This window comes from Rhinichthys klamathensis, unplaced genomic scaffold, assembly GCF_029890125.1.
Source record: "Rhinichthys klamathensis goyatoka isolate OS25496 unplaced genomic scaffold, OSU_Roscu_1.1 h1tg000446l_1, whole genome shotgun sequence".
Taxonomy (NCBI): Eukaryota; Metazoa; Chordata; class Actinopteri; order Cypriniformes; family Leuciscidae; genus Rhinichthys; species Rhinichthys klamathensis.
Window position 1 is genome coordinate 1,123,527 of NW_026606941.1, and position 22,018 is coordinate 1,145,544.

At 37.3% G+C, this 22,018-nt stretch overlaps 1 protein-coding gene and 1 gene segment (V, D, J or C); one reads left to right on the plus strand and one right to left on the minus strand.

Annotated features, from left to right (window-relative positions):
* The window catches only part of ing5b (inhibitor of growth family, member 5b), a 34,674-nt gene extending 13,693 nt beyond the window's left edge, over positions 1 to 20,981 (plus strand). Inside the window, exons 1-8 of one of the 2 annotated variants that reach the window (XM_056236432.1) lie at positions 18,997 to 19,144; positions 19,368 to 19,439; positions 19,542 to 19,708; positions 19,790 to 19,901; positions 20,019 to 20,112; positions 20,215 to 20,350; positions 20,541 to 20,602; positions 20,716 to 20,981. In XM_056236432.1, the coding sequence (XP_056092407.1) occupies positions 19,108 to 19,144; positions 19,368 to 19,439; positions 19,542 to 19,708; positions 19,790 to 19,901; positions 20,019 to 20,112; positions 20,215 to 20,350; positions 20,541 to 20,602; positions 20,716 to 20,755 (720 nt within the window). In that variant the 5' untranslated portion in view covers positions 18,997 to 19,107 and the 3' untranslated portion in view covers positions 20,756 to 20,981. Of the gene's footprint in view, positions 1 to 18,996; positions 19,145 to 19,367; positions 19,440 to 19,541; positions 19,709 to 19,789; positions 19,902 to 20,018; positions 20,113 to 20,214; positions 20,351 to 20,540; positions 20,603 to 20,715 lie in introns of those variants that run through there. The other variant, XM_056236431.1, reaches the window with a different exon arrangement.
* Positions 8,857 to 9,591, minus strand: LOC130071573 (T cell receptor alpha variable 12-2-like). The segment is given in 2 exon segments: positions 8,857 to 9,342; positions 9,532 to 9,591. Coding segments are annotated over 2 exon segments (405 nt in total).
* Positions 20,982 to 22,018: the final 1,037 nt, after the last annotated feature.

Genomic DNA, 22,018 nt, shown 5'->3' on the forward strand with positions numbered 1-22,018 from the left:
ACCCACAAAATGTTATTTTTATTTCTTTCAGTTTTCTTTCAATTTCCCTTTAATAACTTAAACCAAAGCCCGTCTACGGAAAGCCTTGGCACTTCCTTTTAGCCCCATTGTGTATCATCTTGGTTGCAGTTCCATTAGAATTCCACTGGAGGTGATCGCGGGCGAGTGCAGAATGAATGGGAGTCTATGGGGCTAAACGGCTAAATGTATCTCTTTCTCCTGCTTGTCGTTGAATAAACATAGATTTTATTGTTGATTTCTCAAGTTCAATATAGATTATAGACCAAAAGTCGAATGAACGAGTACTTATGTCCTTTCGATTTCTTACAGGTTGGGCCGTTGTTGGCCGGAACACGCTAGCATTCCAGCCCGTTCTCATCCCAAAGCGTAATATATTGACTCTTTTGACAAAGCGTCTATATCCAACGCACATGGCACCCTTTAGCGTCATATGAGACGCAGATATATGGCGCCTCCTAGTGGTCTAACACTACCCCAGACCTAAACCTACCCAAAACCGAAGCGTGTTATATTGACGCTAAAGGGTGCCATGTGCGTTGGATATAGACGCTTTGTCAAAAGAGTCAATATATTACGCTTTGGGATGAGAATGCGTTGAGCATTCTGCTATTATGTGACGTCATCACATTTTTGAACGGATTTTTAGAACAGATAAGTGAACTTAAAAATAAACTTTCAGATTACTTGACAAAAAATTACATCCTGAGAAAAGTGGATTTCTGGGGGTGAAACCCCATAGACTCCCATTCATTCTGCACTCGCCTGCGAGCGCCCCCGCATGGACAGAGACGTGTTACTGCCGCCAGTTCAAAACCCGGAAGTAACCAGAGAGTGCCAGCTCTCTCCTATTAGACATTCTCTGCTTGAACTACATTTTCAGGGGCTTCTCAGGTGCTGCCAAGGGGGTAATCCATCAGCCGGAAGTTGAAGCTGCCTCCGGGGGGGGCGATATTTTTTTTCACAGGATGGTAGGGGAAGACTCATGAATATTCATTAGGGAACTCATCCCTGATTGGTCTGATGACCTACCCCCTAACCCCGCCCCTAAACCTACCCGTCACTGGGGGTCTGATGACCTACCCCTAACCCCGCCCCTAAACCTACCAGTCACTGGGGTTAAGACCAATCAGGGATGAGTTCCCTAATGAATTTTCATGAGTCTTCCCCTACCATCCTGTGAAAAAAAATATCGCCACCGGGGGCCGCCATTGTAGCTGGCTATCACCTGCTGTTAGCATCCCATTGACTCCCATTCATTTTGGCGTCACTTTGACAGCGAATAACTTTACATCTGAGGCGTCCAAAGACTCCATTTGTCCATTATTTATTTCTAAAGAAACACGACAATGTATAAAAGGGTCCATTACCTTGTATCTTACGTTATGGCCCCGTAGAAGCCATTCTTGTAAAAATAGGCTAACGATTGCATCATAGCCACGGGACGCTCTGTCGCACAGTAGAGAAATTACTGTATAGACAGAAGTAGAAGCTCATAGGCAATCGTTTACTGTCTATGAGGCAATCGGGTGGACATGGAGGCATAAAGTCAAGGGAGAAGCCCATAGATAGAGAGTTCATAAAAGCAACGGGACCAAATATTTCAACAACAGATTTGTTTCAGATTTCAATTCAGATTTGTCCTGGCACAGCTACTAGAAGGTCAGAACGGTTGCTCACGTGACAACTACGTCGTCAAGCTCAGTTTGAGCCTGTGCAGAACGCTTGGCTATCAGGAAGTGAGTGCCCATGTTGGGCTTCAACTCTCTCCGTTGAAATCAACGGGGTCGCTGTGTGTGTCCATTTCTTTTACTGTCTATGGGTGCTGCAAGCAAATCACTCCACAGAGCAGTGCTTCGCCTTCTGAAAATAGTTCCCAGTATGGTTAGTCAGATGGCTGTGTCTCATGTGAACTTGTTATTTGTACACGCTGTGACTATACAAATCACAACACATAAATAGGAAAATGTTGGTGTTATTTAGTCACTTATTGGGATTAGTAGGCTATGCTAGCTGGAGCCGTTTACCTCCAGTCTTTGTGCTAAGCTAGGCTAGCGGTGGGTGCGTCAGGCAGAGTTACGGCACGCAGGGAGATGAAAAGGGTATGTATGGACTTATCTAACTCAGTCTGAGGGATATGGTGAATAAGCTAAAGTCCCAAAAAGTTGGCGTGTTCCTTTAAAGCGATCATTGTGTCGTCATCAAGCGGCAACCTCCCTGTCTCTCTCTTGAAACCAACACGGAAGTGAATTAAACTGCAATTCATCTACTGACCGCTTGAGGCTGGAGGCAGAAGTGAGTCAAATCTGTATCTCCCCCATGTTAAAATGCCCAACTTTACAGCAGAAAAAAACATGTTTATAGCCTGGAGCAAAAAGTGGTTTTAGTCTTTATAGCTTATTTTGCCCTTCATGACAACTGAGAGGGGGGTGAATTTTTTTACAACTCATCCGTTTAAATTATATTAAGCCTGCATAATTAAGGGCGTGGCCACTTGAGTGACAGGCGGATTGCGGCCGTTTGTCTGCTGTCTGATAGCGTCACTCTCAGCTAATTCCAGCAGCTGCTGTACTTGCCATCTCTGCCGTGTTTGTGCTTTTTCGGGATTAATATTTCATAAAATTTAATACACGCATTATACCTTCGCCCACGCCGTTGGATTCCGTTGTTGTCAAGTATGGAGCATAGACTGGTATGGAGAGTAGGGTTGCCACCTTTGATTTGTGAAAAACCGGGACACTTTGAGGGGGAGGGGTCAACCAGGGGCGTTTCCAGCTTTGAAGGACATCAAAAAAGAGAACAATCCCGGGAAAACCGGGACGGGTGGCAACCCTAATGGAGAGGCGCTGTATTTCCAGTTGTTTTCCTCGCATGCACCAACGTTAATGGATGTCTGACAATTTCTTTGCTAAAAACGTCTATAGATATAGAGACCACACGCGTTATGCGGTACTAATGCTCTCACGGAACAGATATGCTTGTTTAACTTTTTAGTGTTAAATAAAAAGTACCGTCAGATAAAATCCTGCAGGTGTCAGTGCTTTCTCTCCGTCCATGCAATAGATGCACACACTTGAATGAGCGCGGGTTTCTAGTGCATTTACTTGAACTACTGAGGTAATATCTTTGGTTTAACCCATTTGAGAAATTGAGAGGCGGCCAAAATTGGAATAAAGCTCTTTACGAACTTGACATGCGATGCCATGCTGACTGACATGTAACGTTATGCGCATGAATCACTGTCACACCCACAAGTTTAGAGCAATATTGTAAGTTACTGCATGATAATAATTTTTTACAGCAGAATAACAACACATCATACACAGTCTCACTTTTAGTTACGTCTTTTAACTATTATAATATTTCGAAGGGCAAAAACATGAACTTGGCTTTTATTCTTCAATCAGCTGTCACTTTAGCGCAAGGCCAGTAGCATATAGCATTAGCACCTCAGCTCCACCCACGTCCCGCCTCTTTGCCCATTTGATTTTATCCGGTAGTGACGAGAGGTGACGCGCTGCCAAGATGGCGACGGCTGGCCCCGCCCACTTTAGGCTTCAAAAATGCTCTTCAGAAACCTACGGGTGACGTCACGGACACTACGTCCATATTTTTTTACAGTCTATGGTCGTCATTTATCTCATGGTATACGAAAGGATATTTTGAGAAATGTCTCAGTGTTTTCAAGTCAGTTGTCATCAAAAATGTTTGGTTCATTTTTCAAAATATCTTATTTGCATGAGGATGATTTAAATCATAGCAGAAATGATTATTTTTAGTGAACTGTCTCTTTGAGATCATTATTCTGAAATGAAACTCTGTATTTTATTTCCTTTGTTTTGGTGATTTAATTTGGTGTTTGTGAATATGCTGAAACGTTTGATCTCGATGTATACGTGCTTTGTTTGTATAATAAAAAACTAATTCATTAAGAAGGCACAAGCCAGCGTGGATCTTTCGTGATATTAATATGCGTGATATTAAAGGTGCTCTAAGCGATGTCACGCGTTTTTTAGGCCAAAACATTTTTTGTCACATACAGCAAACATCTCCTCACTATCCGCTAGCTGCCTGTCCCCTGAACACACAGTAAAAAAACGCGGTCTCTGCAGACACCCCAGGCTCCACAAACGGCAACAAAAACAAACTGGGCTTACCCGCACCACGAAACATAACAAACTGTTCCAGCAAACAAGAAGGACAAACAAGAAGGGTTTGGGGGTGTGGTTTGGGGGGTAATGGTGCGTTCTATTATTTATCAGCGTCGGAGTTCCGACTAGGAAGACAGACGTTGCCTAGCAACACGCACCAACACGCCCCCTTTCCTCGGACTTTCCCGCTCGGATTTCGGACAACCGTGAGGACACCGAGCAAGAATTCTGATTCGGAATCCAAGATGGCTGCGCCCTGTGTGACTTTTAGCATGAATTGTTTTCATTGTTTTTGGACCGCTTTGGTTGTTTAAATGAAGATTTTAATCACTCGTATTACTGCAATACCTTACTGCGTCCGTATCACTACCTGTGGGTATGGGAATCGGTCTTGTTGTGAGTGCAATATTGAATGAAGCCTTGTTTCAAACGGGTGTTACTAACGTGGCTAGCATTGCTAACAGAAGATAAACTAAATGAAATAAAGTGAAAATTTTAGAAGTTCAAATGGCTGAGTTTTGATAAGCGCCTGGTACTCGGCCAGTGCTACCATAGTATAGCACTACCATACTATAGCAGGCTATAATATTATAGCCTAAATATTAGGCTATAATATTATATTAGTCTAAATTACTTGGAGTGCATGCAGTGGCGGATTTAGCAAATTGGGGGCCCAAGGCGAAGGTAGTATGGGGCCCCGCCATCCGATCTTTAAAAGAGAACGAAAAAAAAAAATTCAGATTTTTTTTTTTTTAAATAAACTAGTAAATGGCACTTTCTGGAGAGGTTTGTGCAAAGAAATATAGAAAAAAAGTAGGTCTAGCAAGTCTTATATTTCTGTAATTCACAGAGATCAAACACAAATATGCTGACTGAATAGATTGCTAGTTGAGAAACACTGCTTTAATTAATGTTTTTATGATGACTTTGTGAAAGGTTAACTAAACAGCATGAGCCGTCTTCCTGCTGGCCAGTAAGTTATTTGGCAAATTTCATTCATACAGATCTGTATTATTGTTTTTGCTAGTGTTATACATTTCTTACAGATAATCACGATGATCATTGCGTTTGTCTTACTACCGAATGTGGTAGCTTTATGCAATTACAGTTTGTCTATAAGCTTTTTTTTATTAATGCAGACAGTAAAATGTTGCCAGATATTGCTACGAAAAACAAGAAAACAAAATAATAATAATCCGAAATAAGTTCAAAGCTTGTGTTTTGGAAATAAGATTAATATATCACTAACCCTAACGTGCAACTTTCCACTTTAATAATTTCCTAAAGTGTCACATTAAATCAGAAAAAACAAGTCCAGAAGACTACTGCCACCTTTCCATTAGGTGGATCTGGCAACACGTACGGAGGCTGCACGCGCGCCCTCACTCACAGCGCGCTCTCAAGCCCCGTTCACTGCGCTAGCTTCTCGCAGCAACATGAATTGCAAACACTCATATGAGGTGGTTTAAACGGCTAATTAATCATTCAGAGAGCTTGACATTTTATTGTTGAATGTAAAATATGACAGTTCCGGACCTCGGTCACCTTATAGCTGGCTACGGCCATGGACTTGTAACATATCGTTAGCACATACCGGGCATCACAAAAAAGTTTGTTACTTTCTGCAATTTTGCTAAAAACGTTTTGCTTTCCTCCCGCTTCCTGCCTTTTCAGCACCGCTTGGGTAGCTTCTCTGTCTGTCACTCTGTAGCCTACACTGTCTGCCAATAACTTATTTTTCTCCGTCAGTTTTTGGCGTATTAGCCTTGTCACTTTCGCACGCAGAAAGTGAGATAATGGAATAGTCCAATGTAGTGAGGTGGGGGCCCCCTCCTGTCTGCGAGACTAATGATTTGATGCCTTTTTTCGCAAATGTTTTTTAGAAATATATAATTTGCGAAAAGTAAAAAATAAATAAAAACTTAAGCATAATTTAATGGGGCATTTTGGGGGCCCCTAGGTAGCTCGGGGCCCAAGGCAATTGCCGACCTTTGCCTAATCGTTAAGTCCGCCCCTGAGTGCATGCAAAAGTGAAGGACAGTAGCCTAGTGTGTTGTATGGATGTAATATCATTTTCAACTTACAGACTGACTTACTATCAGCTATTTTCTTGCTCTCTCTCACTGAGTAAGGTGTTTTTGTATAGAGCTGATGTGTTTCCTGTCACTGTGGGCCTCAGAGCACAGTAATACAGAGCAGAGTCTGACACTTCAGCAGAGGAGATATCCAGATCCACATGGGTTTGTTCCCCTTTAGTGAGTTTAACAGACAGTCTTGGATCTACATCAGACTTTTTGGTGATTGTTGCACCATCGAAGATGAGCACAAGAAATTCAGGAGCTGATCCGGGATACTGACGGTACCAGTATAGATAATCTGCAGAGGAATAACTGCAGGATAATGTAACATTTGAACCCTCCTCAGTAAAAAGCTCTGTTTTCTTCGGTGTGATGTTTCCCAACACAGCAGCTGAAAAAGAAATACGAAAAAGGTAAATTTTTAATTAGATTTGTTTTAATTAAACTCATCATTAACAATATACATATTACATTTAAGTATACATACATGTCAGACTGTATATGAGAATAACTGAATAAATATCCATTGCTCAGTGCACTGTGTTCACTTTAAGATGATTCAGACTGAATTGTTTCTACAGTCTGTATGATCAGATTGTGTCAGATCTGTGTAGTCCCTCCTCTCTGAGACACATCATAAGTTTTACATTTCACACATGAGGAACAGAACAACGATCCCGTTACAATCTCTAAAGTTTTTGTCTGTTTTTCATGTACAATTAATGGGTGTTATGTATTGTCCCGTCATTAATTGATTATTTGAGAATATATAGCACAATAGTAAAGTGCTGGATGTGAGAGTGACATCTTTAACAATGAGTTCAGTGAGTATAGGATGTATTTGACCAAAATACATAAAATATTGTTATTAGATTGACCATTTTTATGACCTATCTTCTCAACATTTTTTAAATAATACATTTCAGTTTGTTGTTGTTGTTGTTGTTGTTGTTGTTGTTGTTGTTGTTGTTGTTGTTGATGAAGTATAATCAAACATGTTGTGTGTATGCATCTTTAAAAACAAATAAAACAGTGCAGATGAAGTGTAGTCAGTGACATAAGCACCCCAATTGAATATAGTTTGTATTCGATTTAATTTCAGTTTCAGTTTTAATTATTTTAGCACATCAAGTTAAACTGATTGAAAATGGTAAATGTTGCTTTGGCAACTAGCTGAAATAAAAAAAGCATTTATTTCAAGTAATGAAAATGTGTTTTATTGTTTTAGTTTTAGTTTAAGATATAATAATAACCCTGTTTTGAAGAGCTGAATGATGAGTATATGTCGCCCTCTTCTGGTGCGCAATTGGTTATTATTAATATGTGCATTATTTGACAGAAATGTGCACTGAAATGTGAGTTTCATTTCTACTCATCATAATAGATTTATAGTAATAACCAAATACACTGCAGTGTATGTGTTTTAACAGAATATTGATCACTGTGGATTGTTTTGACATTAAATGCCTGCCTAAATATAATTTATTATAGGATAAAGTTAATGTCAAATGTAATGGGTAAATGGGTAAAACGATTTATGTAATGAAGTAGAATAGTTTGAAATTATAGACTTAGTCCAAAGACGAATCAAGAATATTTAATAGGGCTTTTGTATCTGGAGGGTTTTTGTATGAGTGTTGAGTGTGTTTGAGTCACAGTGGGCCTCAGAGCACAGTAATACACAGCAGAGTCTGACACACACACATCCTGGATTGTCAGAGGAACTGATGTTGTAGAGGTGTTGAGATTGGCATCAAATCTCTCTTTAAACTGTTCATCAATCTCACCAGATCCAGGAAATTTCTTTAGCATATATTTAGGAAATCCGTTTATTTCTTGCTGGTACCAGAAGAGATATGGAAATGAATCAGTGGTTGAATATGTACAGTTGATTGTTACAGATTCACCTTCAAAAGCAATTTGAGCTCTTGTTTTCTGTTCAACACTGTCCAGAGAATCACAGCCTAAAATAGAATTTTAAAAAAAATGTTTTAATGAAATGTAAAAATCTCACACACAGTGAATATAAAAATGAAACTTAAACCACACATATTTCGTTATGCCACTTACCCCAGAAATATGTGAATAGAAAGATAACCACCCTTTGCCAGTATGTCATTATTTCTGTTGTGCTTTCCAATCACCAAAGTCATAAAATATACTGAGGAGTTCTGAGTCTCTTCTTGTTTTGGCATCTCTGTGATGTAGTAGACCTAAAAACTTTATAGGAGGAGCTTCTACTGTTTAGATCATCAGCATCTCAGATTTATAATTAGAAAAGACTTGCATGATTTACATCTGTCTGCTGAAACCATATACATGTATAAAGTATACTTTTTTAAAGCAGGTTGCACATGGATTTCAATTCCACATTAACATCTGCATCATTACTGGTTTATGTTTTTTATTGTTTTGAATCTGGAGGGAATAGATCAAAAGAAATGGCGTTAGTAAATAATGATTGGATTATTGCATTTCATCATGTAACTGTCTGTGAGGTCTGTTACCAAATTAGCTTAGTTTATTATTATTATTACTGTAACTTTCACTGGCTAGTGCTTTCTCATATCTATTTATCAATTCACGTATTTATAGATGCATTCTCTTTTTTTGCATTAGATGTTTAGATGCATTATAGTCTGCTACTTTTCTTACATATACCACCACTGTCTGAACTGCTGTATGATATTTTAAGTGTTTTGTGATGCACTGGCCCTTTTCTGAAACTTCAGTTTATGAGGATAGAGTTGTATTGTTGAGGACGTTTTTGTACAGTGTAGATGAGTTTCCTGTCACTGTGGGCGTCAGTGCGCAGTAATACAGCGCAGAGTCTGATACTTCAGCAGAGGAGATCTCCAGGCTCACAAAATTGTTGTTTTTATCGACTTTAGGTAAAAGACGAGGAGGAAGATGGTCACTCGTGGTTCCATGTGGATAAATGAATGTGAGGAACTCTGGTTTGGATCCCAGATACTGACGATACCAGTGCAGGTTATTTACAGCTCCATCATATTTACAGGACAGAGTGACTTTTTCTCCTTCAGATTTAAGCACCTTGTTTTCCTGCGGCGTTATTGACTGTGCAAACGTCTCTCCTGCAAGACAACCATTACACTTTTTTTAAAATCAAACTTACCCAAAGAAAGAATCATGCGGATTAGTCAGTTAAAAAAGTTTCAAGCAATATTAAATCTCCAAACATTGTACAAAACAAGAAAGCATGTGATTAAATATAATCAGTACATATCAGTAAATCAGGTCTAGAATCAGTAAATTTCTCTTACTTTTTATCAACAATAGCAGAAGCAGAACATAAAGGATCCTCATGTTTGCACTGTAGGAAGAAAGAGAGTTTAGTTTGCTCTATATCAGATCTCACAGGCTCCACCTATCTGTCAGAGTAAGAGGATGAGAACATTAGTTAAAGCAACACCAAGTAACTTTTCCTCTGCGGTCGCCCTAAAGGTTGGAAGTGGAATTGTCCATTACCGCTGTTGTAAATAATTTAGCCTACCGCTACTGTCGCACGCACGCTCGTTGTTTATCCAGCTTTGGAATGAACGATGTCCACAGACAAGGTAGAGTATGTTGCATGATTTCATGAAAGTATGATGTATTGCGACATCAGAAACGAAGAAAAACAAAATAATGACTATTGTAACGCTTGACGTAAAGCAAGTCAAATTTGTATTTTTCTTATGTCTCATTAGAACTACAGAAACGCGACCCGATCTGGCAATCTTACATAGTGTGGTAGCAGATTTAGGACCGCAAAGCGGAGGCATAAGTGCCTTTCACCCTGTTACAACTTGATGAACCACTGAAACGATTTTGGAAACATTATTTTAAGGTAAAAAAATCCTACTTAGTGTTGCTTTAATGAACACGTAAGTATACATATAAATCCATAATAGACCATAACCATACTATAATGCTGTACTGTAGAAGACATACAAAAAATCAAAGCTCATCTAATCATAAAGATTCTCTTCTTCAATATGGTGGATTTTTATGTAGCCCTACTTTTGCAATAAAGCCCTAGTTTCACCTAATACATTATAGTCCTCATTAATTACAGTTAAATTATTAAACATTTAACCAAACTCATATTTTAACTCTTTAAAGATGAACACATCTTTGAATGACAATGTTAAGTGTATATCGCCCTCTTCTGGTCTGTCATAGCGTTCCGCACATGCATTGATCTTCACAAAATAGATTTTAGCAATAACCAGATTCTTGGCTTTTCATATTATTTTAATGGTAGGAGCAATATGAAATCAATTGAAACCAACAACAGTAAGGAAAGACTGATACAAATGTAAATATAACTAATGTAAAATTAGATAATAAACTGAATGTAAACTTTTAAATAAAAAAGTATATAGTTATGGATAAAAAGCTAAACATGAAATCGTATAGGCTAAGCAATTTATTCTAATATAAATTGAAATTGCATGATGTAATTTATGCCGTTGCACTGTGAGGGTTTTTGTATGAGTGTTGAGTGTGTTTGAGTCACAGTGGGCTGCAGAGCACAGTAATACACAGCAGAGTCAGACACACACACATCCTGGATTGTCAGTGGAACTGAAGTTTTGCTGAGATTTGCTTGAAATCTCTCCTTAAATTCATCCTCATTTTGTCCGGTTTTAGAGAATTTATTTAGCATGTACTTGGGGAATCCATTTACTTTCTGCTGGTACCAGAAGAGAGTCGGGTTTGTGTAAGCAGTCTGATATGTGCAGTTGATTGTTACATCATCACCTTCAACAGCAGATTGAATCTTTGTATGCTGATCAACTTTGTCTTGAGAATTACATCCTGAAATAGAATTGAAACAATATGAATAGAAATTTCCCATTGGCTGCAAGGAATGTGCACATATATAGACACATAATGAACATTTATTATAATATATAAGCTAGAAAAGAATCATTATTTGATAGTGCTACTCACCCCAGATATATAAAAATATGATCACAATGGGACTTCTCCAGAGTGCCATTATACACAATTGAAATGACCAACTATAGCCTATGCGCAAAGATGTTGTGATCCTCTTTCTGCATCTGTTAAAGCAGCAATAAATTCAAGTCATTTCTGACTGCTGGGAGGAGCCTGTGCTACAGTATTAGCCAATAAAGACTGTAGATTATGTAATATGTTGTACTATCACTTAATTTTTTTATAGTAATGAATCTCAAGATGTAAGTATGTATCCATGTATTTGATTAGCTTATATCACTTTTTATACACTGAAAACAACGCTTCAGAACACTTGATTCTGATTGGTAAGTCAGCATCCGTCTAATATTTCCTTATATGTGCCAGCAACGCTGTAGGCTAAATCAGTCTGCTTATCTGAAACCGGCACTTAATAAACTCTAATTCATTTAACAGTTGTTAAACACACACAGGAACTTCCTCCTCGCTGAACTTCCTGCTGCTGTTTAATTTCATCCATACGTTGTATTCTGTTATAATATTTGTTTGTATTTTTTAATAATTGCACTATTATATAATTTTGTGTATAAAATGATTATTCAAAAGCAATATTTCACAATCTGAAGAGCATGTTAAAGGAGCTGTATGTAAGATTGTGGCCAAAACTAGTACTGCAATCACTGTCAAATTACAGTAGAGTGGTGTATCCTCTCCCCCTCCTCCCTGACTCGAGGTTGCCAGATCGGCTGCAGGATCCAGCAGGAATGTGACGAGCTGCAGCTGTGGTAACTAGAGCAGAGCTGGCAACCCGGATGCCGCAACACTACTGACTTCGTGATTGGTAGATAGGTGGAGGGTGGAGCATCAGACCAAAACACAACATGACAACATCAACATCAGTTGAGGGCTGCAACTGCACTTTTTAAATGACAATATCCTGGCCAGACTACTGTTGTCAGTGATATAAGTATTTGAAATGTACATGATTTCTTAATGTCTAGTGACATTTCAGGGCCATTTTATGATTAATTGAAATAAATTTCTTACATACAGCTCCTTTAAATTTGAATTTCTACATTTATTTTTCTATTACTAACTACAATTTTATTATTATTACACTATAAATCTATTATATGTTTCGCTATGTGAATTTAGCTACTCTGCCATCCTGTTGTCAGGTTTTGTGTTTGTTTGTTCATGTTTAGAGTTTGTTTTTGATCAGTTCTGTTCATGTCTGTTTCTAGATTAGTTTTCACTGTGTTCAGTTCATGTTTCCCTGTGTGTCTGTATTCCTGTAACCGCTTCATCATTCATTAAGAAATTCATGGTTCTGATCTTCCATACTGATGATACCAGTGGAGATCATCTGTAGTTGAAGAGGAATAAATGGAGGATAATAGAAAAGCCTAACCCTCCTTCTCAAAAATATCAGAATTCCCTGGTTCGATGATATTTCCAAAGACAGCAACTGAAAAATAAAAAGTATACACAGTAGATTATTGTGAGTTAGAATAATTTTTTTTTTAATTCAGTAAAACACATTGTTGACAAAAAACAAAACAAATAAACACCAGACAGAGCAGAGCGAATGAAAAGAGTCTGACTGTCTCTCAGACAATTAACATCATGTCAGATCTGTGAATTCCCTCCTTTTGAGCCCTGTCCTTCACACTACAAAAACATAAGCCAATTACGCTCATGTTCGTGTTTTATGTTATATATGTAATAAACCTTGTAAGTCCTGCAAAAGAACTGCAGTTTGATCAGTCCCAGTTTCTCCCAGTTTCCATTACATTTGATGAATCAGAATACTACATTTGAGATTTAAAAAAAGACAACATTTATTCTGAAAATGTTTGTTGTATTAAATTAAATGTTAATTTTCCAAGTTTCTCTACATCTCTTAAACATGAAATCTATTCATTTTTAAGACATTAAGAAAACAGTTGAACAACTTTGTTTGCCTGAGAACAAAACAGCTTGTTGTTTTGTTGCATAAACATGTGGCATTTTAACACATTTTGAAGAGCACATGGAAAGAAAGGTAGAGATAAAGCTGTTTGACTTAGCCACATGTTTATAATGTAAGTTTTTGGGGAGCCTGATCATTCTGTCCTGTCAATCATCACACCAGCCGTCCATCTGTTTACCTTTATTTCAGGCTAAATGGGCAAGTGAACTCGTGGATGCTGTCTGATGAATAACTAAAAATTCTTCAAGTGGGACACATGCATTTATTTATACCATTTACTTCTTAATGAGATAGGACAAGTTTGGTTGCATTCAGTGTGTGGTTTTTATAATAAGTTCCTGACAAAGAGTGTGAGATCTCATCGCCTACATAACAGCAAATGATACTGATCTCCCTCTACTGGCTCCCTGTAGCTACTGCATGATGACAATATTGTTTTTTGTATGAGCATTGAGTGTGTTTGAGTCACAGTGGGCTGCAGAGCACAGTAATACACAGCAGAGTCTGACACACTCACATCCTGGATTGTCAAAGGAAATGATTTTGAAGATGTGTTGATGTGTGCATTAAATCTGTCTTTGAACTCTTTGTCTTCGTCTCCAGTTTTACCAACTCTGTTCAGCATATATTTAGGAACTCCGTTTACTTTTTGCTGGTACCAAAAGAGTGTCGGTGAGAACTGGGTTTGATATGTACAGTTGATTATTACAGCTCCACTTTCATAAGCAGTTTGAACTCTTATATTCTGCTCAACATTCTCCTGCGATTCTATTCCTGTAAAATCAAATCATGAACAATATCAGGAAAGAAATATAATTAACATTCAGAATAACTTGGAAGAGAATTAAAAAGAATTAATCACAAAACACTTACCCCAGACATATATGAAAACAATGATACTTTTTGGAATCCAGTGTGTCATCTTTCTGATCTGATTTTAATTAAGTCTCATCTAAATCTAGATATTATTCTCACCCCTGATCTATGTGATACAATGACTGTAAATACTGTAATGAGCAAGAGCACTTAGTGTCTGCTTGAGGAGATTTCTTTGACTCCTCCCTCTTATTTGGCTCATAGTTTATTGGGTACATATGGATTTTGTAATAATGAGTTAAAATGAACTTTAGTCATAATTTGGTGTCAGACAGTTTGTCACAGTAAGCTTTAAAAACAAAAATATGAAACATATTTATGTTTCCAGCGAAAAATCATCTCACAATTGTTTATGTTGTAGCAATACGATTTATCTTGTGATCAAAATGTATTGATTGCAAGTTCATATGTTCAATTCATATCACATTATCGCTTTATACACTGAACAGATTTAATGTAGGCTTTTATTCACATATAAACATTCATCAACACACACATCAATTATGGTAAACGGAAGCATAAGCATGTTTACTTGATGTGCGAGATTCGAGAATGAGGTTCATTTGTGTGTCACGCAGCACATTTGAGCTTCTGCAAGAACCAATGAGATTCATTCTTATGTGTTACGCAGCACATTTGAGCTTCCGCAAGAACCAATGAGATTCATTTTCATGTGAACCAATGAGGTTCATTCTTGTGTGTTAGACAGCACGTTTGAGCTTCTGCAAGAACCAATGAGGTTTGTTCTCGCTCATCAAGGTTTGTTTGGTTGAGCTTCTGTTTATGTTCGCTGATCAATGTTTATATGTGAATAAAAGCCTAAATTCAATCTGTTCCTCATATAAAGCGATCCGGTTTCTTCAGACATTTTGACTAAACCACTCAATTCATATAGATTAGCTTTACAATCTCTTTATGAACTTTTGAAGCTTGAAGTGATAGTTGCGTAGCTGCCAATGGAAGGACAGAAATCGCTTAGGTTTCATTAAAAATATCTTCATTTGTGTTCCCAAGATGAACAAAAGTCATATTGGTTTGGAACAACTTGAGGGTGAGTAAATGATGACAGAATTTTCAGTGTAATATCAAGTGTAATACTTGGAAGCACTCGACATTTTTAACACACAGCTGCAACCCTAAACCCTTAAAGCATTATTAACTTTTTGAAAGGTCATAAAAGTAAAGGCCATTTTATTCCTTTTATAAAAGCATATTCACCCCACACTGGTGTTTGCTGCTTTTATCTTACATTGAGGTTTTGATTTGGTTTTCATTTGAGCTTCAAAGTGAAAAAGGCAGTAAGTTTTTGTACGACTTGTTTAATGTTTTGCATCACTGGGCCTTAACTCTTAGAGCACAGTAATAAAGAGCTGAATCTGACACAGTCACACTACTAATAATGAGTTCAGTGAATATGCGAGAAGTACTTGACAGAAATCGAGAATCAGAGCTTAGCATTATTTGATCGAGCTCCTTCACGTAATAAATATTGAGGCTGTCCTTTGGGATATTGTCTGTACCAGTACAGACGTACATATTCACTGTCTGAATCATATGAGCAACTCAGCGTTACAGACTCTCCTTCTGTTTCAATGATATCGGTCCCTCGGTTTGGCTCAATTTGATCCACAGCCGTCACATCTGCAAACATTAAGCTAAATATGAACTCATTGTTTCTCAATTTAGACATTATGGCAATAAAGATACTCTGTCAATTTTTTTTAAAAAGAAAATCAATAAAATACCATCCAGTGTATAATCGGAAGTAAACATAAGACACACCTGACACCATGAAAACCAGCAGCATGTATTTGTTCATGGTGAACATGATCAGATCAGTTGTGTGTTAAAGCTCTCAGTGCTCTGTGCTCTTACTGTGTGTCACTGATGCTTTCTGCTGTTCACTTATCAAGACATTCAGGAACTTCTGATCTCTGAGTTTAACACCAAAGCTTTTAACCTTCATTAATAGTAACTATTAATAGTTTCTTATAATATAAAAATGTAGTTAAAATTGTATTGTTCATTGTTGTACTTCATGAATGTCTGAACACTGGTGTGTTATATAAAATAACAATATAATTAATAATATTTTAACTACATTCTAATATTTGAATGTACTTGTGGCACATTAAACCTGCACAATCTGTTACATGTGATAATGCATTGAAAGTATTATTCCAATTTTTTATGGATTAAATGTAATAATGTAACAATGTGTAGAATGCTTCATTCACTCTGTTTCTGTGTCTATTGCTTGTTCTCACTGGATTGAATAAGGAAAGGTTTTTGTACTGTGTTTCTGTGTTTCCTGTGACTGTGGGCTGCAGAGCACAGTAATACACAGCAGAGTCTGACACTTCAGCAGAGGAGATCTCCAGATACACATGGATTTGTTCCCTTTTTGTTACTTCCACAGAGAGTCTTGAATCTATACCAGACACCTGAGCTCCATTTGCAGCACTGTGGGTTGATACAAGAAATTCAGGATTTGATCTTCCATTCTGACGGTACCAGAAGAGATAATCTGTACCTCCAGTGGAGGAATAACTACAGGACAACTTTACATTTTGTCCCTCATCAGCACCAACATCTGTTTTGTTTGGTTTGATGGTATTTCCAAAGACAGCAGCTGAAACAGAAGAGGAATGTGTTGCTTAATGGAAAGATTTCTTTGTGAAATACACACCTCAATCAAAGGAATACACACCAGCTGAAGCACAGAACAGAATAACTGAATGAAGATCCATTGTTCACGTGTTCACTGTGAGAAGAGTCAGACTGAATCGTTTCATCCACAGTCTCTTTCAGACACGATGAGATCATGTCAGATCTGTGAACTCTGAGTCCCTCCTCTCTGAGCAACATGTATTTCACACATGGGGAACAGAAGAAAGAGCCAATCACACTAATTTGTATGTTTTCGTGCTATAATTTCATCTACTATATGATTCCATAATATACAATTAAAAGGTCTGTGGTCAGTACGTTTTTAAAATGTTTTTGAAAGAAGCCTCGACATATTCTTCCAGTCTTCAGTGTCACGCGATCCTTCAGAAATGATTCTAAAAAGCTGCTTCGCTGCTCAAGAAGCATTATTATTATTATCAAAGTTGAAAACAGTTGTGCTGCTTAGTATTTCTGAAACTGTGATGCTTTTTTTTTAGAATCCTTTGATGAAAATTTAATAGAACAGCATTTATTTAAAATAGATTTTTTTCCTTTCTGAAAGTAAAAATGTAAAAAGAAATCTGTTATGTACCACTGCTTATATAAATGTATTGATGATGATGATGATGATAATGATGATGATGATGATGATGATGATGTAACTAGAAGAATATCATCAGCATAGACTTTATTTGACTGTTGCACAGACTAAACCATCCATAAGCATGTTTCTGCTCTTTTGTTTTTGTATGTGGTTTGACTTCAGTTTTCTCACAGTGGGCTTCAGAGCACAGTAATACACAGCAGAGTCAGACACATGCACATCCTTGATTGTCAGAGGAACTGTTAATGCAGATGTGTTGAGATCTGCATTAAATCTCCGCTTAAACTCTTCATCATTGTTGCTCGATCCAGAAAGTCTCATCAGCATGTATTTTGGTGATTCATTTGTCTTCTGTTGGTACCAGAAGAGATTTGGATACTGAGTGCTGGTTGCTTTGTAAGTGCAGTCAAGAATGGCTGTTCCATCTTCAAAGCTGTCATAACTTGCTTGGACTGTATTACATTGTCCTGTGCTGTGCATCCTGTACAATCAAACATAAATCATTGTCCACAAAAACATAACTTTACGATTTGAAAAAATCAAGAAAGTCCAAATGCATACCTAGGATGAATGCTGTCACAAAAAGTATATTACTGTAGCACAGTGCCATTATTGCAGTGTTAAATATATGCAAAATAACAGATATTCACTAGACCTTAAACACCTATGGTAGGTCTTGTTACTGCTTCCATCACTTAGAAATGCTATACCAAAAACCTGGGAGGAGTCATTAACATGTAGACTTTCCTTATTGCCTCACAGGCAACCTATTGGTTTACACTGTAGTTTCTTGTAACATTATTCTCATATTATTTTTAACAACAACAAAATTACCATTGGGCTTGCTTCATATACACAATTTAAAGCACATTCTTTGATTTAAAGGTAGGCCTAATTGAATCCTATTGCATGCCATTAATGGTGGAATGTCTGGTCCAATAGGCTAAATATTTTTTCTTTGCCTTTTTTTTTAGCCCAAAATATTAATCTATTTAAAATATATGTCTATGGTGTTGCAGCCCAACATCTGTAGTGTTTTTGCATGAGGGTTGAATGTGATTTGGTCACAGTGTGCCTCTGCTGAGGATGACTTCAGGCCTCTGTTATATAACTTAACTCCATTAGACAGCCGTTCCACCATGTCCAATGTCCATTTGCTGTATTCATACAGAGAAAATACAGAACAAATTCAGTAGTTAAACCATCTGTTGTAGGTTATTTCACTATATGAGGCTATTCTGTAGGCTATTTTCATATGAGGCGCAACCTGTCACTTCACTACAGCACTTCACTTGATTCCTAAGACGACACTGCCACCTTGTGGTGAGTTATGAACATACTAACTAGTATCATCACGTTGTCTTGTCCCTCACTTTTCAAGAATGATAGAAAATACATAAGGTAGGAGTTAATATTAAGAAACCAACGATATAGTATATAATATACACTTAAAATTGTATAATACCCACCACCAAAATCTACTGACTATGCTATAATTTATTTATTTCTTCCCAGAGAGAGAAGCAGCGAGCAAACCGAAACAAATCTCCACTGCAGTAGAGGGCGATCTAGAGCAAGTTGTTCCTTGATGAAGTACAGATGAAGATGCTACGCTACAATATATGAGCTACAAACCACATGGACAGTCTTATCTGTTTCCGTAATAGCAGTATGGTTGATCGATTTCATATAATAATCTAATAGTCTGCACAACGACTCCAGGAAAGGAAATCAGCGCGCGCTAAATAAACCATCGGACACGCCTTCAGTACAAAGCCTATACCAACAAAAATGGCGAAAGGAATGTATTTAGAACACTATTTAGACAGTAAGTTTCCTAAATGATAATCTTCTAAACTTGTTGCCACATTTTAATTCAAGTAATCTGTCAATGTAATCAACTCAAACTCTTGCAGCTCTTCTGAGTTAATTTTGTTTCTACAAAACAAATGTATCAGTCTTATGTGATAAACTGCTGAAGTATACTTGACTGTGTGACTGCATAATGTTGTGCATCTAACTTAATCATTTTATATAATCATTCATTCCAGGTATCGAGGGACTTCCCTGCGAGTTGCAGAGAAACTTTTCATTAATGGGGGATTTGGATAATAGAACTGAAGGTAATGTTTGGATCAGTATCACAAAATACTCATTACAGGTCAGTACAGTGAAATAACTTTTTAATGTTCTCTAATCAATTACATTCTTACTGTTTTTCACAGAGAAAAAAGCAGAGATAAGTGAACTAGCTTCTGAGTATATTGGAAATGTTAGAAATATGCCATCCGAGGAGCGTGTCCAGCATTTAAAGAAGATTGAAAATGCCTACAGCAAATGCAAAGAGTACAGCGATGACAAAGTTCAGCTTGCAATGCAGATATATGAAATGGTGAGATGCAGAGTCCTCCGTTTTATATTTGCTTGTCCTACTTCATGCATCAAGCAAAAACAAGTCTGCTTGTATTTCCAGGTGGATAAACACATTCGGCGGTTGGATGCTGATCTTGCACGCTTCGAGAATGATCTGCAGGAAAAACTGGACTCAGGTAGCCCGGATAGCTCTGATGAAAAGCAATCTCGAAGTAAGTCTTATTGTTCAGAATATATGGATGTTTATGTACATAGATACAATTAATGCCCATTTAATCCATTTTGCTGTAATTTAGGGTAAGACTAAACAGACTAATTTGTTGTTTCAGAGGATAAGAATATAAAAGACAAGAGGGGATCTAATGGAAGAGAAAAGAAAGGATCAGATCAAGACTCACCCAAGCAGAAAAAACTGAAAGCTGGGTAACAGTGATTTTATATACAGGGATGCATTGTACTGATGCAAAAGTATATTATTATAAGGCTTTGTATTCAACTCTTTCTTTGTGTCTTTTCTCTCACTAGTTCCAACATAAGTGAATCTCTGCTTGCCATGCATCCATCAGATGTCCTGGATATGCCAGTAGACCCTAATGAACCCACATATTGTTTGTGTAGTCAAGTATCATATGGAGAAATGATTGGATGTGACAATTCTGATGTGAGTAATAATGTGTTTTTTATATATATATATATATATATATATATATATACATGCATGAATGGTCTGAAATATTCATCATAATATCCAGTGGGAATAATGGATAGACATTGTTGTAAATAACAGAAGTCCTCTTATTATTGTTGTTAACGTAAAAGACTTTTCAAAAGGGTTTCTTCTCTTTTAACAGTGTCCAATAGAATGGTTTCACTTTGCCTGTGTCGGCCTAACAACCAAACCAAAAGGAAAATGGTGAGCTAATTTCCCTTATTTTGTACTACTTTTATTTGCACACTCCACATACTGAGTGACATCTCTTTGTAGTTAATATTGCAGTTTTCAAATATTTTGTTCTCCAATTACAGGTACTGTCCCAGATGTACCCAAGATATGAGAAAAAAATAGCATATTACATGTATCCTGAATCAAATATCTAGTCCCTTTCTTGGTTAATATCCTAATCAGTGGAAATCAATTGACTTTTTGTATCAGTGCCTTTCTTCTTTGCTATGTAGATGACCATGAATGTAACAACGGGAAGAATAAAATGTATTTTCCAGTTGCTGCCAGCAGAGGGTTTGGATCTCTTTTTCATAGCTTTAAAAATAAAGTTTATTTATGATGACGCTCACCATTGTTACTTGTTATGTCTTGTCTAAGCCATTTAATCTTGTATCGTACTACCTATAAAAAGTTAAAGTTTTAAATAACGCCTGATTCTCGTAGGACTTATATGAAACCCTTACGTTGGCAAATCCGACCAGTGTAGGGAAATGTAGTTTTAGAGTACGCCACCTAAGCGCAGTGCAATAAGATCTAAACTACATTTCTCGTCATGCAACAGCTGTCTGAACTCATGGACGGAACCCATTTGCAAACAGTAGTAGTTTTGAGGTTGCAGAAACCTTCTTATTACATTCAACATTTCGCGCAATTTAATAATTTTTATTTAGATTTTTATGAATAATAGATTAGTTTAAAAACTCTCCAACCTAAAAAGCTACGTTTAGTGAAGTACAAACATTGGGCTGGGTCGACAGTTCCGCTTCCCCTCCGCCATAGCAGACAGATCCCGGGTCCAAGAGAAGTAACGTTAGTTTAACTAAACGGCGTCCAAAATCATAATCTCTAGGGAGATATTCTCATTATACTTGCAGCGAAATAAATTTATGAACGTGAAAAGGCGGAGCTAAAACTTTGAAGAGGTTTGCGGGAGTTCTGGTGAGTTGAAAATGCTAAACTAGTCTAATCCTGATATTTGCTCTGCCAGCAGTACGCAGATCACTTGCGATTTAAAAAGTATAATATTTATTGATGGTTTATCATTGCGCCTTTGTTTTTATAACTCCTTGACAGTCTTGTTTTTGATAATGCAGGACTGTTTGATTTATTCTGGCTTGTTTCCCCCCACAAAGTAATATGAATTAAATCAAGTGGATAATAGTCAACAGAAGCAAAGCCAAGCAATACTTTTTTCCAGAAAGCTCAGAAAGGGTTTTTATTTACACATTAGTTGTAGTTTTATTAGTGTTTGTTTAAATGTGCATGTGTGACACTTCAGTCTCATCTTTTGGGGGGCATTTCTATCATGTTTCAGCATGATTGTCATGCGATGATTATATTTTCTTCATGGGACATTAAGTAACGTTAGATGTTTGGGCAAAATAG